Raw genomic sequence first — 18,352 nt, 5'->3', positions numbered from 1 at the left:
ATTATCAGTATAGATTACAAAATGATCACAATAACTCTAGTTAACATCAGTCACCACACATGGTTACAGTTTTTTTCTTGTAATGAGAAATTTTAAAATCTACTCTTCTTAAAAAATTTTTTAATGGTTATTTATTTTTGAGAGAGAGAGAGAGAAAGAGAGAGAGAGAGGTAGAGTATGAGCAGGGGAGAGGCAGAGAGAGAGGGAGACACAGAATCTGAAGCAGGATCCAGGCTCCTAGCTGTCAGCACAGAGCCTGATGTGGGGCTTGAACTCTTGCTAGTTACTAGTTATAGTCTTGCTAGTTATTTACTGACAGTTTTTCTGCCTTACGCTTTTAATGATTGTGTGTGCTCTGAAGGTGAGGTGTGAGCCTATGAGTTCCTCATTTTCCTTCCTCTCCTGGTCCAGTAATTTACTAATCATATAGTGTTTAATAGCATCCTTTCAGTGTTTAAATGTTTTTGATGGTAGGACTAGACAGGCAACATGATATATTTGAGAAAAGCAAGCATTTGAGCTAGAGGGTCTGACTTCACATCCTTGCCACCTAAAATCTCTGAATATCAATTTGTTTTTTTGTAAAATAGTAAGGATAGTAATACCAATCAAATTGGTTTGGTTTAAGAACAAATAAGTAATTTACAGGAAGTACATTCTATGTCACACGCTACTATAAAAATGTTAATATGGCAGTATTTTTGTGAATGCCTTTTAAAAGAATGTGGCCTTCAATGCAGCTCAATCTTTTTATCTGTCTGCCTTTCTCTTTTTTTTCAACATCTTCAACCACTTCTTTCTTCCCCTGCCTGTTCTCATACTGGTATCCAGGACCTGTGGCTTTCTCCCAGGTGTTGCTACCTAATTTGCTCTCCTTGCTTTCTATCTCCTTCTTCTTTTCTGATTTCCCTCTTTGTATCAAAGCCCCATTTCCCACGCAGTATTTCTTTCTTCATTATTCTTTAGCCTTCTTTCTTCTTAGTGTGTATAATAGGGTTCAACACTGACAGGAGATTAAAGAATTCTCACAAAATCAGTCTGTACAAATTCTGTGTGTGTGTGTGTGCATTTTATGGTAGTGCTTTAGGCAAGTGCTGTCTTACTCATACGCACAGTGTCAGGAAGTTGGAGGTAGAGGAGAGGTTGAAATTCATCTAATCCAGTCGACTTGGTTTAAGGATGAAAAGCGCGTATGCAGAGGAGTTAGTGACTGGCCCTGGATCTCAAGGTTAATTACTGATTGAGTTGATAGTTAAGACTGTTTCCGGAGTTCAGCCCACTCTTGTTTCTCTGTGCCTTTGCTATCCACTGTATTGTGTGTCCCGTCCTAGAGTTTAGCTAAGGACATTATCTGGGGGTTAGTTTGTTCCCAGCAGGCAATCTAGCTGATTGGCTTCGGGTAAGTTATTTAACCTCTCTGGCCTTGAGATTCTCATCAGAATCTGAGAGGACCAAGTCTTCAAGGCATCCTTATAATTCTCAATCTTCCTTCATGTAACAAACTCTCTGATGACCAATTATCTACAAGGCGAGGTGAGCTGGATTCATGGTTTGCCTTTGTGTTTTTTTTTTCCCAAATGCCACTCAAGGTGGAGCTTTTCCTACATTACTGTACTGCATTTTGATCTGGACAACCAATTAAGCTTGTCCAGTATTTGGTTAAAATTATTTCTAATTAAAACATCACAGCTTCCTTGGCAGAGATCCCGTCCTTGTATTACAAGGATGTTTGGCAAGATTTTTGTTATCATTTTGTAAAAGGCTGTGGGAAAATTGAAGCGTTTTGTTGAAATATTTTCTTTGGATCATAATGTTGAGACAGAACAGTGTGACATTCTTTTATACACCACCTGAAAGTTAACAAAAGAGGCACAGAAAAAAATGTGTGCCGGTATCTTGTTGAAATGACAATGTCAGAATAGGTTAGCTAATTTGACTTCCGGGTGATTCAAAATCCAGTAAATTACTATGCCTTAATTTTATGCAAACTAACACTCAAATTCCCTTTAAATTGCTAGAAAATTCTTTCTACTTAGTTACATAAATGGACATTAATCCTGAGTAGTATGTTTATTCCCTGTCGGCTTGGGTTCCTATGATGTTTGCTAGCCCCTCCATTGAAAACTAGGTGTCTAGGTGGAGGTCATGTGACAGGGTGGGTCCCTTACCAGAGAAGTGAATGTTTGTGTGTGCTCTGAAGGCGAGGTATGAGCCCATGAGTTCCTCATTTTCCTTCCTCTCCTAGTCCAGTAATTTACTACTCACAGTGTTTAATAGCATCCTTTTCTTGGGTCTGTTTGCTTTTAGTAATCAATGAAACTATTTACATCAAAAACTGGTTTTGTTTGGGTGTGGAATTTTCACTCAGTTTGCCAGACCATCATTTCCTGAAGTGCTTGCAAATAGTCATTTTTTGTCTTTCGGTGCCTGAGAGCCTATTTTAAGAGCATTGCCAAGCGTGGGAAACTAATAGCACTATCTTCCAGCTGTGGAAACAGTATCACTGTGATAATGCACTTCAGCTTCCTGTAAAAGGACCTCTTGCTGGCTATGCTGAGAATCTAGTTCGAGGTATAGAAGCAGTATGTGCGATGATGGCAGTGAGCATTCGGAAGTGGTAAGAAACTCCTTCTAATGTCATTGACGTGTGGCATTTTTAATCAGCTTTTTAAACCATTTTCAGAGTTTGATTTTAAACTTGCCTCTCAAGCGCCTGGCATCACTAACAGAAATGGAAAACAAATAGCTCGTGTCTAAAGGACGAGCCCAAATGTTGAAATACTGCAGAACAAAGTTTGAAATCAAACATGTTTTGTATTATTTGCTATAGCTGAGATGATTTTTGTACTTGAACTTGGATTTGAAATGGTTATCAGTATCTTATGATGTCTATTGAAAAGGTGTTTTAAAAAGTCCTTGTAAGTGTAATGATAGACAATTAAGATTCCTTAACAAAAATATTTTTAATTTACCAGTGAAATCATCTGTTAAATATAATTGAAAGTAATTGAATTGAAAAGTTTTATGTCATAAAATCTCTTCAGATCCTTTATTTGTAAATAGTAAACTGTTAGGAAAATCTCAGTCTTTCCTTAAACATTAAATGCATTCCTTGTATATTAAAAAATATTTAAACTAAGAGTATATATATATAGAGTATCACATTGTTCTCAATCCATAAAATATGTAGAAAAATCACATGAATCTGTACATTATGCAAAATGAACAGCTAATGTTTTTTATATTTCAAGAGTTACAGACATATAACTTTGAAAGTGTCAAAAGGCATTTTAAACCATATGTTTCTTTGAAGTACTGTATTGTTCGATTCCTTAATACATTGATTCCTTAATAGCCTGATGAATTGAGGTGATAATTTGATCTGACTTTAGAAAGATCTATTCTCAGTAAATAATACCACAGTTTAACTAATAAGAAATAAACCTGTATTAAATAGTGGATTTCAGTTTTCTGGTCATATTCCACTCAAAACCAAATTCCCTTTTTAGGTGTGTGTAGGAATCATAGGATGAGATGATTTCACTTCTTGTTATGTAGCCAGAAGGAAAGAAATTTCCCAAAAAGCAACTGAGATTTCTACTTTAAACATAGCAAGTTGAAATCACACAGTTGTCTATTTAATTTGAGTTCTTTATTTCAACCATTGGCATAAGATCACAATGATAGATACAATTCCAAAATGAGAGCTAAAGGTTTTGTTATGAATTTCAAAATGGTCTTCTCTAATATGGTCATTGTTTTATAACACCTTTTATTTTATTTTATTTTATTTTACTTTATTTTATTTTATTTATTTTATTTTATTTTATTTTTTGAGAGAGCACGGATAGGGGAGAGGAGCACAGTGGTGGGGGTGGGGGAGAATCTCAAGCAAGCTCCACACTCAGCATGGAACCTGACACTACACGGGGCTCAATCCCATAACCCTGGAATCATGACCTGAGCCAAAACCAAGAGTTGGACACTCAACTGACTGAGCCACCCAGGCACCCCAAGACCTTCTTTTGTCTCTTGATCTTTGCTCTCAGGTGACTGTCAAGATGAGCAAAAACTTTTTTAAAGAGTAGGACATGGCTTTATTCAGATGTTCATAAGAATTTAAAGTGGTTGCAAAATTATAAATTTTCAGAATAAGACACTTTAAACTCCTACTAAACAGAAATGTGTCCAGTGTTTAAACCCTACTCTCCCTTGTTACTGTCTACACTGCATGCGGTTCGTGCAGGATTTTCAAACTCTTTGAGAGTTGTGCTGAAGCCTAAGCTGTCACAGACAAGAAATCTTTGGAGGAATGAAGTTAACATTTTAAGAAAGTATTGCTGAAAATGAGTTCCAGGTTTTTGTTACTTTTTTAATAAAGAGTATAAATGAATACAGAAAATATATTCCTTAGAATTCACCCTAATGAGTATTTTAGGAATACAAACATTCATTAATTAGCCCTCATGTGTTTAAAATACACACCTGTTGGATATGGTTATGCACAGAAGCTGGTTTTTTCATGAATAATTTCTATCATTTTTGCATAATTTTAAGGAACCATATGTTCTATAATGAAGAAAAAATATTTAAAGTATGCAATCATGTTAAACAGTTACAGCATGAGTCACTATATATATGTATGTATATATATATATATATATATATATATATATATATATATATATATATAATTTTTTTTAAAGTGCTGCCTGTAGGTGACAATAGGAGCTAAAAGGATTTGAAGTGAGCTATCAATGTAAAATCACTGTAAATTTATTAACTTAGGCAATTTTGGTTATTGAGACCAAATTTGGAAACTTTCTTGTGTTTAGGTATTAAAATGGCTTTTAAAAATCTGAAAACCAGATTGAAACATGAATCGAATACTTAGATTTGTGTTTGTTTTGTACGGAGAGGTCTGCATCACTGTGTAAAAAAATGACTTTGGTGGCTTGTCTAGGTTTTATAACGTGCCAGGACTGGTTCATTTTACGGATGTCATAAAGAACAGTTACGTGCACTTAAAAAAATAAATTATTTTCCATGTCATTTAGCTCTAAAGTCCTTTTTCTGTTTTTCTTCCTGTGAGTCAAATATTCCATTTGTATCACTAATGTTTTTTGTAGTTTTGTTGCTTTATTGAATACTTGAAATGTCCTTTCAAATATAGCATAGGCAATACTCGTCCAAATTTGATATTTCTAATGCATCATATCCAAATTTTAATTTTTGTGGGAATGTAACAATCATCATTGATGTGGTCTTAGTTTTGTTTTTTTTAAGTTTATTTATTTTGTGGGAGAGAAAGAGATCACATGAGCACAGGAGGGAGGGGCAGAGAGAGAGGGAGAGGGAGAGGGAGAGTCCCAAGCAGGCTCCTCACTGTCAGCACAGAGCCTGATGCAAGGACTCAGTCTCATGAACTGTGAGATCCTGACCTGAGATGAAATCAAGAGTTGGATGCTTAACCAATTGAGCCTCCCATGTGCCCTAATGTGGTCTTATTTTTAATAAGAAACATGTGTCAGTAAGAAACACATAAAAACATGCTACAGTTGAGAGGACCGAACTTTATTTTTTTTTTTAATTTTTTTTTTCAACGTTTTTAATTTATTTTTGGGACAGAGAGAGACAGAGCATGAACGGGGGAGGGGCAGAGACAGAGGGAGACGCAGAATCGGAAACAGGCTCCGAGCCATCAGCCCAGAGCCCGATGCGGGGCTCGAACGCACGGACCGCGAGATCGTGACCTGGCCGAAGTCGGACGCCCAACCGACTGCGCCACCCAGGCGCCCCGAGAGGACCGAACTTTAAAAGGCGTTTCCTTGTTGTGTCTTGTTAAGGGTGTGGCACAAGTAGCGGAAGTCATAAGAAGGGAGAAGGTATGTGTCTTTTCCGTTTAGAAATTAATAAGCGAACTCACCGAGAAATGGGCCACCCCCTCCCCGTTCTTAGAAGTATCTCTCCTGCTTTTGGCATGCTCTAGCCAGCCGGTACTGTTCTTTAGAACTTTTTCTGATGATTGAAATATGCCGTATCTGTGCCATCCAATATGGTAGCCACTAGCCACGTGTGGCTATTATGCACCTGCAGTTTGGCTATGGAAGAGTGTCTGCTAAGAATTTGTAATTCAATGTAAATAATCCTGTGGTAGCTTCTGCTGGACTTCTTTCGATCCAAAGTGTGCTCCATGGACCACCTCGGAGCCTGTTCGGAATGTCAGAATCTCAGGCCCCTCTTCAGACCTCCTGAAACAGAATCCACATATTAGCAGCCTCTCTGGGTGGATCATGTGTTCACTGCCATTTAGCAGAGCTGGTCTATAAGGCATTCCTAAATGGACTAGATGGCTAGAGGAGACAAGTATTCCAATTCCCAAGGGCCTATATATTTTTTTTTATTTTGGAGAAGTTAATTGTTGAGATTCAAAGAGAGGTAAGGAGCATACGCTTTGAGGTTAGACCAGGCGTAGAAACAGCTTTGCCCTGTGTTGGCTGTGAGCGATCTTGGGCATGCTGTCCTACGTAAGGCTTGGTTCCCCTCTGTAAGGGACAGATACTCATGATACGGTTCCTGCCTCAGTGTTGTGAAGACGAACTGACATAATGTAGGCAAAGTGTTTACACACACGGTAAACCCTCAAGAGGACTGGTTTAACTTACACTGTTGTTAACTCGTATTACATAAAGTTGTGCCTTTCAAATGAGACAGGCAGACTAAACTTAGCAGACTGTGTCTTTCTTCTAAATCTACATTGGCTTGGAAAAAGTCTCCAACGATGGTTGCTTATCTTAAAGAAAAGAGGGTCTGAGTCCATTGGTTTGATTTTTGACACATGTTACAGATTTAGGATCAAAGTGTGAAGCAACGACCCGGCCTCTTTAAACCATGCAAGAGTCCTTCAATTGCAGATCTGAGAGCATAGCAACTGCTAACCCTTCCTCCCTTAGAGTTTATAGAGTCCCCAGGTGCTGTAAAACGTCTCGAAAATTCTGCCTCTCTCTAGTTCTCACAGTTGGGGCCGCGGCAAAGCGGAGCTCTGCCCTCCTGGTTGCAAGATGTGAACGGACGGGTTTGGTTGGCCTTCTTTGGAGTGTAGCCAGAATTTCCTTTTCAGCAAATTCTGTTTTAAAAAGAATGAACCTAGGGTGAGCTCAAACTATTAGTCACAAGTTTTCATCTTTATTAATGGTGCTTCATCAGGAAGCTAATCCAAGTGGGGGTGGGAGCCGTCTCCTAGTTAAAAATAAAATCACATACTTACTTAAAATTCCCATCATTCTTTTGCCACTAAAAAAGTAGTCCATGCTTACAGAATATAAATTTCGAAGTGCTTTTTAAAATTTAGCCATTTTCCCACTGTTGGTTTATTTAGGTTGTTTTACACACACATAAGTGTGTACACATATACACACACATACACACATATATGTGTGTGTATATATATATGTGTGTGTATATATATATATATACACATATATATGATGTGTATGTGTGTGTATATATATATACATATATGTGTGTATGTGTATACATATATATAGTCTCTGTCCTCCTCCATATATATATATATACATATATATGTATACGTATATGTGTATATATACGTATATGAAATACATATATATGTATATGAAATACATATATATGTATATGAAATACATATATATGTATATGAAATACATATATATGTATATGAAATACATATATATGTATATGAAATACATATATATATGTATATGAAATATATATATATATTTCAGCTTGGGGTTCTCCCTCTCTCTTTCTCTTTTTCTGCCCCTCCCTCGTGTGCTTGCGTGGGCTTTCTCTCTCTCTCTCTTTCTCTCCCCAAAAATAAGTAAATAAACTTAAAAAAATAAAAATAAAACCATATCAATGGCAATTCTTACATCCCCACAAAAATTAAAATTTGGATATCATGCACTAGAAATATCAAATTTGGGGGTGTCTGGGTGGCTCAGTCACTTAAGCATCTGAGTTCGGCTCAGGTCATGATCTCTCAGTTCATGAGTTTGAGCCCCGTGTCGGGCTCTGTGCTGACAACTCGGATCCTAGAGCCTGCTTCTGATTCTGTGTCTCCCTCTCTCTCTGCTCCTCCCCCACTCATGCTGTCTTTATCAAAGATAAATAAACATTAAAAAAATTTTTTTAAGAAATAACAAATTTGGACTACTATATATATATGTGTGTATATATATATATATATACACACATATATATATATGATGTGTGTGTATGTATATATGTGTGTGTATCATGTTTCTTTGCATCTTTATTTCCTTCACATAGATTGTGGAAAAGAGAATTCAGTATACTGATATACTTTTGAAAGAGTAATATGCCTTTCCAAATTGCTTTTCAGAGAAGTTGTATTAATTTACGTATCCACCAGCAGTGTTTGAGTTCATTTCGCTGTAATATTGACTGTCACTTTAAAAATGATTAATTTGATGCGGTGGAATATTATTCAGCCATAAAAAAGGAAGTCCTGCCACCTGCAACAACACGGATGGACCTTGAGGACATTCTGCTAAGTGAAATAAGTCAGAGAAAGACAAATACTCTGTAAGCTCACTTATATGTAGGAGGTGGGCAAAACGGGTACAGTTGGTCTAAAGGTACCAACTTCCAATTACAAGATAAATAAGTCCTGGGGTATAATGTGATGACTGTAGTTAACAATACTATATTGTATATTTGAAAGTTTCTAAGGGAGTGGATCTTTTTTTTTTAATTTTTTTTAGTGTTTATTTATTTTTGAGACAGAGAGAGACAGAGCATGAACGGGGGAGGGGCAGAGAGAGAGAGGGAGACACAGAATCGGAAGCAGGCTCCAGGCTCCGAGCTGTCAGCACAGAGCCCGACACGGGGCTCGAACTCACGGACCGCCAGAGCATGACCTGAGCCGAAGTCAGACGCTTCACCGACTGAGCCACCCAGGCGTCCCGAGAGTAGATCTTGAGAGTTCTCATCATAAGAAAAAAACCTGATAACTATGTGTGTTGATGGGTGTTAAATAGATTTATTGTGGCGATCGTTTGATTATGCAATGTATATACATGTATCAAACCAGTATTTATACGCCTAAAACTAATATAATGTTATATGTCAATCATCTCAATTTAAAAATAAATAAAAATAAATAAAACCTAAAATAGAAAGTTTTTAAATAATTTGATAGGCAAAAGTATTTTTTTTTTAATGTTTATTTATTTTTGAGACAGAGAGAGACAGAGCATGAATGGGGGAGGGGCAGAGAGAGAGGGAGACACAGAATCGGAAGCAGGCCCCAGGCTCTGAGCCATCAGCCGAGAGCCTGACGCGGGGCTCGAACTCATGAACCGTGAGATCGTGACCTGAGCTGAAGTCGGACGCTCAACCGACTGAGCCACCCAGGCGCCCCAAGTATCTCATTTTTAACTTAAGTACCTAAAGATTTTTTATTATGGTGAGGTTAAGTGTTTTTTCATATTTCTTAGCCATGGTTGTTTCTTCCTTACGTATGTGCCCTTGGGTGAATTACTTAACTCTGTACCTTGTTTTTTGTTTTAATCTCAAGTCACTTTGTAAGGTCACTGTGAAGACCAAATTAGATAATATTTTTCACGTACTTGCCACAGTATGTGTTGTATAGATGTTCATCGGTCCTTGGTGAAAGTCTGATTTATGGTTTTTGTCCACTTTCTGTTGCCGTTGAGTTCGCAGGATTTAGAGCCTTATGGGGCACTGACCTTTCTCACTTCTTTGCATGAAGTGGGAGAGGATGTAAGTTTCTGATGAGCCTGGTGACCGTTATTTCTGAGGATGCCAGGAGCGGAGTGATGGAAGTCTCCTCACTATGAAAGTTGAATCCTCTCCGTATATTCACAGTCTAATGTTATTATCCCTGCTTTATAAATAAAAAAAAAACCAAAGGCTCTGAAAGTTGTAGTGGCTTGTCCAGCGTATGACGGACCTCTCGTCCCCTGCTCCCTCCATGCCGCTGGGGACTATGGTCCCTCAGCCCTTTGAACTGTACTTGAGGTTTACATCTTGCTACCTAAGGCAATCCTGTATGCTTGTTGATGTCAGCCGTGGAGCCACGTGACCTGAGTTCAGACCCTGGCTCTGTCACCTACTAGCTGTGTGACGTCACCAGCACAGTCACTTCATCTGTAAAATGAGAAAGGTAGTAGGACTCACCTTTTGAATTGTCATGAGGGATAAGGTTGTTGACTTATGTGCAAATCACCTAGGTCAGTAGTTTCGTACACGACAGGTGTTATATACCAGCCACTGAGATCATAATCCCCAGCGTCGGGGACGTGTGTGGCCAAAGGCCTATCCAACATTTTTTTTTGAGAGAGAGGGAGAGTGAGAGAGCATGAACACACATGAATGTGTGCCCGCGCACGTGAGAAGGAGAGGGGCGGAGAGAAACCCAAGCAGGCTGCGTGCCCATAGCGGAGCCTGATGTGGGGCTCAAACTCACAAACTGTGAGATCATGACCTGAGCCCAAATCCAGGGTCAGATGCTTAACTGACTGAGCTGCCCAGGCGCCCCCTACTGACATTTTCAGCGTCTTGCCTGCACACCATCGACTGTGCACCATTCTTGGAATGGAACTGGGGGGGAGATCTCTTGGTGGGCTAAGAACTTGTGCTTTTGCTCACCCCATGTCACAGTGAACCAAAAAAAAATTTTTGTTTGGTGAGAATTTTACCAATAGGGATTTAGTTTTGTACAGCCGGCAGATCAGAAATCCAGAGTCCCTTTGTGCTGCCCACTTGCTGTAATTCCTGAGTGGAGGAGGTCACCAGGAAGGCCACCCTCACTGTCATTTGTACTTTTTTTTTTTTGGAAGACACCGAATGCCCTCACAAGGCCATAGTCCGCCGAACATCAGCTCAGTAGCATGGCTCCTGTCCACACAACGTGTGCATCTCTCCCTGGAGAACTTCACTGTTGGTAGCACAGGAAGCACAGGAAGTTCCCCAGGTTTGGGGGAAAACCATCAGAGAGAGAGAGAGAGAGAGAGAACAGAACTTTGCTGTGAAGCAAAATCATTGCCAAAAAGGCAATCGCATTTCCCTACTGACTGGCCAGCTTCCCCTCAGGCTGCACCATGAGAAGATCGTAAGGAACCTTCTTTGTGAAGGTTCTCATGGTCTGGGATGGAGGCAGATGCAAGGCCTTCCCCCCTTCATTCATCTGTTCATTCAGCAGACATTTATTGAATCCTGACTGTGCTTCCTCCTGCCCTAAGCCCAGGTTGAGGTGTATCTCATTCTACTTTTGTATCTTAATTCCGATTTCTGTTTCTCCCAAACAAGGCCGGACAGCCTAACTCAAGGGCAGCAACCCGCTGTGCAAGGCTGACGAGGTGGGAGAGGATGAGGAGAACAGCTGTTATTCGGGGGATATTTATGTGAGGCACTGGGTCAAGTGATTTATGTATTGGAATGATTCAGAACACTTTTTTTTTTTTTTTACCACCCACTCTTTACAGATGAGGAAACTGAGATTTAGGGAGGGTTTTTTTTAATGTTTATTTATTTTGAGAGAGAGAGGGCACGAGTAGGGGAAGGGCGGAGAGAGAGGGAGAATCCCAAGCAGGCTCTGTGCTGTCATCACACAGCCCGGTGCGGGGCTCGATCCCATGAACCATGAGATCAAGACCTGCGCCAGAACCAGGAGTCAGCCACGTAACCAACTGAGCCACCCGGGCACCTCAAGATTGAGGGGGTTTTAAAAAGGTGCTCAATTCAAGCCCCTCATCAGGCTCTGTGCTGACAGCTCTGGATTCTGTGTCTCCCTGTCTCTCTGCGCCTCCCCTGCTCACACTCTGTGTCTGTCTCTCTGTCTCTCTCTCTCTCAAAAATAAATAAACATAAGAACTATTTTAAAAATGCACTTAGCTAATAAGAGACAGACCCAGAATTTCAGCTTCGGTTAAGCTGACTACAGAATCCAAACCCTTCATTGTTCTGTGCTGCTTCTCTCGTGAGGTCAACCTTGTGGTTTCTCCATTTGCTTTCTTGAGCGTTGGGGTTAACCTGTATGTTCCTTCAGATTTTTCAGTACATTTTTGTTTTGTTTTGTCTTGATTTAATGACGAAGGTGTTAAGAGTTGTTAACCCAATGGGTATGTGATTTGCTTTGGAGAAGGTGTCCAGTAGATGTCTCTGGAAGTCCATGTGTCATTGGGACGCACTTGTGTTGTTTCTGTGTCCAAGATGATGCTGATGGGCAGCCTTGAGGAGGTCCCATTTCCACACTAAAGGTGGGATGTGGAGATAAAGAACAAGGTGTGAGAGGAAGACTTGAAGACTTAGGTAGAGAATAGAAGCGAAGGTAAGAATAAATTAGCTTCCTCCATTTGCACCTTCTTTTGCATTGTAGCGCCTGCAGTGACATAGAGAAAAATAATTAGAGGTATACCAGGATGAGATAGTGACTAAGGAGAGAAAGGATGCCAGAGGACAACACAACTCTAGAAATTTACGACGTACAGTGATGTTTGGCCGAGGTTGGAAGGGTTGCTGAGGTCACCAGCGAAGCAGGGCACTAGATGAGTGAAATTAAGTGTTCCCTTGAGTTTCCAGGAAGGTAGAGAGGGCTTAGGGGAAGGTCAGTGGCTGGAGAGGTGCCAGGTAGATTTGGCAGGATGCGAAATAGAATTACAAGAACACCTTGAGGGGTCAATCCTCAATTAATAAGAAAGGGAGTGTCTCCTCGGGTTTATAGTGAAGATGAACAGGTGTCGTTAGAGATAAAGCAGAGGCGATATAAAAACTAGTAAAAGTACATGAGCTGCTGACTAATTTTTTGACATCCTTGGTGACCAAGGTAGGTTTTCTTTGTAAAGTGCTTGGCGTCCTAAATGGTCGGCTTATTAGCCTTTCGTATCCTGTGCAGCAACAGAATAACAAAGTCGTGCCAAATGGCATTTTCCCCGACACTCGTGCACCGGTCGTGTGCTTTGCCAGTATTAACTTACAGCTCACAGCTGTGTGCACCAGCTCCTTCCCATTTTCCAGATAAACTCAGCCTTTGTGATGTTTTATATCTTGTCCAAGGTCGCCCAGTTAAAAAGTGTCAGGTTTAGTATTTGTTACACTGCCCGCCAAAGAAAGGGTCCTATTTTGGTGAAAGCAAAAGGCAGTGGTAAGACGTAGCCCTAGGAAAGATCCCTGTTTTCTCTGGTGTTGGAGATTGGAAGTGAGTGTGAACGGAGTGCTTTGACGTGTCCTGTGCTCTGTTATGTTGTCCTGTGACTTCAGTCCCCCTAGGCTGTATCGATGCCATAAGGAGGAAGGTACCTGTATCTTTACTAAGATAAAGTTTCCCTCTCTCTCTGCTCCTCCCCCGTTCATGGTCTGTCTCTCTCTCTGTCTCAAAAATAAATAAACGTTAAAAAAAATAAAAATAAAAAAAAAAATAAAAAAAGGGGGCGCCTGGGTGGCTCAGTCGGTTAAGCGTCCGACTTCAGCTCAGGTCACGATCTCGCGATCTCACGGTCCACGAGTTCGAGCCCCGCGTCGGGCTCTGGGCTGACGGCTCGGAGCCTGGAGCCTGCTTCCGATTCTGTGCCTCCCTCTCTCTCTGCCCCTCCCCCGTTCATGGTCTGTCTCTCTCTCTGTCTCGAAAATAAATAAACATTAAAAAAAAAATTAAAGAAAAAAAAAAGATGAAGTTCACCTCAATGTGCTAATGGGGATGAAGTCCGTTGTTAAATTAATCATTTTGCAAATCCTCCGAGTGGTCGTGTTTGCTCTTTGGAGTGAGCTTTCTTTTCGGGGCCATGCGTGGGAAATATGGCAGGCAACGTAAACCGGCAAAAGCAGCTTTTAACTGATGAAGACCTTTAACTTATTTTCCTTAACTAATCTAAGTCCTTGAAACTGAGAAATGGAAGGCAGTATTCATCACAAAATACTGCTAGCAAGCAAGTGAAAATTCACTTCTCCTTGACCCTTTATAGGAACATACAGGGGCCCGTGCTCTGGGCAATGAACTTGGGAGTTTATAGGCCTGAGCACGATTATCAGTAGATGTGAAGGCCGGACAGTAAATGCCGGAACAAGTGATGTCGTATATGTGTATGTTTGAAGGATGGTTTAATTTCTCTGGTTTGTTGATCCATTGAAAACCACCCTGGCCTCAAAATGCCGTGGACACAGATTTGGGGGAGAAAAATACTTTGTCATCAGTTAAGGTAGTCACGAGATTAAAAACCAACTGAAGTTTATACCAGCTTAAATATAAATAATTTTGGTTGGGGAGCTCCTCGGAAGGGGAGGAAATATATTGGGCCCCATACATAACCTCCAAAATGAAACCCTTCAATTACTTTGTAAAAAGGAGGAATTGGAGTAAGGAATAATGAGACTAGGTAGGTATTGATATTATGCAAACTATATAATTTTAAGCCTGGCATACCACGTAATGGAGAAGTTGGCAAGCTTTTTCTGTAAGGGTCAGACAGTAAATATTTTTGGCTTCGAGGCCATACATTCTCTGTCACCCTCACGGAATTCTGTTGTACCACAAAAGAGCCATTGGTTCATGAGACACAGAAAGAGGCAACAGGCTGACTTTGGCCCCAGAGTTGTGGTTGGCTGGTCCCTGGTATCATCTGTGGGGTTTGAGCCCTGAAGGTCTTATTATATATATGGCAAAAGTGAAATGCTTCCTACACAAGCCTGGTAGCAAATCTGAGAATGCATTCTAGGTTCCCCTTTGTAGAAACACTATTTTATTTGAGGTTTTTGAAAATTATGCTTGGCCAACTCAAACATTAACCTCTGCTCTTTAATTCAGACGTTATATTCACATTTCTTGCCAGACCTGGGAACTGACTGAAAATAATTATTATGAAAGACACAGGGCCCTTGAACCCTTTCTTGTGGCTATTTTGAAGGGTCATTGTCCTTTAGCTAATTAGGAACCAGGAACATTATGTTTCAGCTGCTTGTGGAAGGTATTATCCTTAGAGAAATGGTCTGGACAAGAGTTTGTATGGGGGTGCCGGGAACAGAGAGGAGAAAGAAAACCTGGGAGGGCCAAATTACAGGCACCAGCAACAGAGAAAACACAGCCAGTAATTAGAGTAAATTTCTGAATACAAATCCTCAAAATGCGTCACTTTTCACATTTGAATCCCAATGCATTATACTCAACAAAACGAGTACTTGGTGATATGTCAACATTTTAATTCTGAATGAGTGTTAATTGGGTATTTTAGTGCTGAAATTATTTGTTACCTAAAACACTGACACAACCTGAAGTTCCCTGATTTTTATAATTATATAGCACAGACAGAATTTCCTTCTCTAGATTTGATTGCTTTTACAAAATGTATTTAAGGCACACGCTTTAGATCAATTAATAATTCAGAACTGTAATTATTAGACTCCATGGTGACTTGGTATAGTAACTCTTCCTGAATCAGCCCGTTCACAATTCGGGGCTGGTTGGAATTGTGAACTTCAGCCAAAAAAAAAAAAAAAAAAGGAAAATATCTCCTCTCGATATAATGTACATGGTGACTGTAGATAACACTGCCAGCTGGTATATTTGGAAGTTGTTAAGAAAGGAAATCCTGACAGTTCTCATCTGAAGGAAAGAAAAAAAAATTTTTTTTTATAATCTATATGAGATGATGGACATCGACCAAACTGTCTGTGGGGGAATCATTCCATAATATATGTACGTCAAGTCATTATGCTGTTACATCTCAGTAAAACTGGGGGAAAAAAATTCCTCCCTGACCTCCCTTTACTTGTCAATTCCCTAGAGCAAATGTGTTGAGTGGCTGCCTGACCCAGTACCGTGCTAGGGGCTTGGACCCAGTAGGGAACAATGCAGCCAGCGACCCTTGCTTTCCTGGACCTATTTGTTATAATACATTTGCATGCCTGATATGATTTCTTGCTCTCTCTCTCTTTTGGATGCTTCCTCTGATTTCTCTAGTAGAAATCATGTGGGTCTAAAAAAATATTTTTATTGGGGTAGAATATACATAACAATATTTAGCACTTGACCTGTTTTTAAGTGTGCAGTTCTGTGGCATTCAGTGCAAGTTTTAAATACGAATTCCCCATCTCCTCTCCCCACCCTGGCCCCTGGCATCCACCATTCTTTTGGTCTCTGTGGATGTGATTACTCAGCTGAATGATAAGAGTATTTGTCCTCTTATGAGTGGCTTATTTCACTCAACATAATGTGTTAAAGGTTCATAAGAAACTGTGTTTCTAAAAGAAATGTTTGATTTTCTTAAATTAAAATTTTTAATTTCAATTCAGTCAGGCGAAAGGGGTTTTTTTTTTTTAATCTCAAGAAGAGCAGTGTTCATAATTCCTTTGAAAAAATATATTTTTTAAAGTTGACTGACTCACCAAGCAATATTTTCATTTTGGTTTTGCCTTAGAAAGAGAAGATTTGATTTGTTGTAAACCCTTGTGTATTACAGTCTACTAGGAGAACGGAAGTGCCCTCCTTGCATGGAATTAAGGAAGTATTCTGAGGATGGTCCTGTTTTAAAAGACTTTCTAATTCAGTGGCTCAGTCAGTTAAGCATCCCACTTCGGCTCAGGGCATGATCTCGCGGTCCGTGAGTTCGATCCTGGAGTCAGGCTCCGTGCCAGCAGCTGAGAGCCTGGAGTCTGCTTCAAATTCTGTGCCTTCCTCTCTCTCTCTCTCTGCCCCTCCCCTGCTTACACTCTGTCTCTCTCTCTCTCAAATATAAATAAATGTTTAAAAAAATGTAAAATACTCTCTAATTCCTTTTTTTTTTTTTTTGAGAGAGAGAGAGAGAGAGAGAGAGAGAGAGAGAGAGAGAGAGAGAGAGAGAGAGAATCTTAAGCAGGCTCCACACCCAGAGCACAGCCCCCATGGAACTCCATCTCAAAACCATGAGATCATGACCTGTGCCAAAATCAAGTCACATGCTCAACTGACTGAGCCAGCCGGGTGCCCCTAAAATACTTTCCAAAGTAAATCAGAAAACTATGAATTAGGACAATTCATTTTTGCAGGTTATTTTTAGAGAAAGATGTAACAGAATTGTCTTTCTTTGTTTGGAAAAGAAAATATGAGTAGGAAAACAAACACATACTATCCCCACTGGAGGATCCTACTTTTTAGAAAATGTGTAGGCTTTTCTGCCTGGGATCCCAATTTTATGTTAATTAGCACACTGCCCCCTGCGTCAGGAAAACTGTTTGCGGTGCCTTCCCTTTCTTTCCTGGTAGGCTGCCTTGCTTGTAACCACCCCTAGGAGCCACTCTGAAGAATGCAAGCAGCAGAGGTGTTTTCTGAAAGTGGAAGGAAGTGAGCTCAAGGGAGTTGTTAATTCTTACTCTCCAGTGCCCGCTGGGGAAATTATACTCCTGGCTGCTATCCTTTGGTTCTGCTGTCAGTAATAACAGGTAGGAGCCCCCACCTCTCCTACCTAATAGAAGGTTCATTTTCCTGTGATTTAATTGCCTACAGAGGTTGGAATTGTGGAGGGCTAAAATTGTATTTGCGAGCACTGCATTCATGAAATACTTGGCTCACACGCACAGAAATAGGCCCTGAAAAATAATTGCGTCCTAACGATGTGCACGCATGACGTGGTTCCCCCAGAGCTCTGAAATCCTGCCACAGTCAGATAGGGTCCACCCTCCAGGCATGTCTCTGGACTGTACGTGGAAATATTCTTTTACTTTGTTCTTCATGGAAATCACAAAAGAATAACTTGAAAAGGGTTGGGCACTCGTTATGCAGTGAGGCTTTCGTGTATTTTTACCGTATCATTCTAATTTCTTTCTTTTTTTTAAATTTTTTGGATGTTTATTTTTGAGAGAGAGACAGACAGAGCACAAGTCAGGAAAGGGCAGAGAGAGACGGAGACAGAATCTGAGGCAGGCTCTAGGCTCCGAGCTGTCATCACAGAGCCCAACACGGGGCTTGAACTCACGAACCCCAGAATCACGACCTGAGCCGAAGTCGGACACTTCACTGACTGAGCCACCCAGGTGCCCCTCATATCATCCTAATTTCAACAAAATTATGTGTAATAAGTGATATACATTGGGAGTCTGATATGATTTGCATCTTTCAACTTACTGAAGGAGACTAAAACTGTTGGGGATAGAAAAAAAAGAGAGAGACAGAGAGAGAGAAACGAAAAGAAAAAGACCATGCCCTTCACCTCTTGTAGTCTTGTCCAGATTTTGCCAGGCTCTTCAGGAGGGTTGTCTCTTCTGCTCAGCTTTGCAAATGCTTATCATCCCGGGAACTGATTTTCTCTCTGTTTACCACGGCTTTCTCTTTCTCTGTACTGAAACGCCTTGTTGACTT

General features: G+C 40.3%; 1 protein-coding gene across 8 annotated transcripts in view; it reads left to right on the top strand.

Annotated features, from left to right (window-relative positions):
- The window catches only part of CACNB2 (calcium voltage-gated channel auxiliary subunit beta 2), a 391,187-nt gene that overhangs the window by 219,018 nt on the left and 153,817 nt on the right, over window positions 1-18,352 (top strand). Inside the window, exon 1 of one of the 8 annotated variants that reach the window (XM_058681771.1) lies at window positions 2,494-2,617. The exons of the other annotated variants lie outside the window; for them this stretch is intronic. Coding sequence (XP_058537754.1) covers window positions 2,585-2,617 — 33 coding nt within the window. The 5' untranslated portion in view covers window positions 2,494-2,584. Of the gene's footprint in view, window positions 1-2,493; window positions 2,618-18,352 lie in introns of those variants that run through there. 8 annotated transcript variants of the gene reach the window in all.

The sequence above is a fragment of the Neofelis nebulosa genome, chromosome 8, assembly GCF_028018385.1.
Source record: "Neofelis nebulosa isolate mNeoNeb1 chromosome 8, mNeoNeb1.pri, whole genome shotgun sequence".
NCBI classification, from domain to species: Eukaryota; Metazoa; Chordata; class Mammalia; order Carnivora; family Felidae; genus Neofelis; species Neofelis nebulosa.
This window is presented reverse-complemented; position numbering and strand designations above follow the sequence as displayed.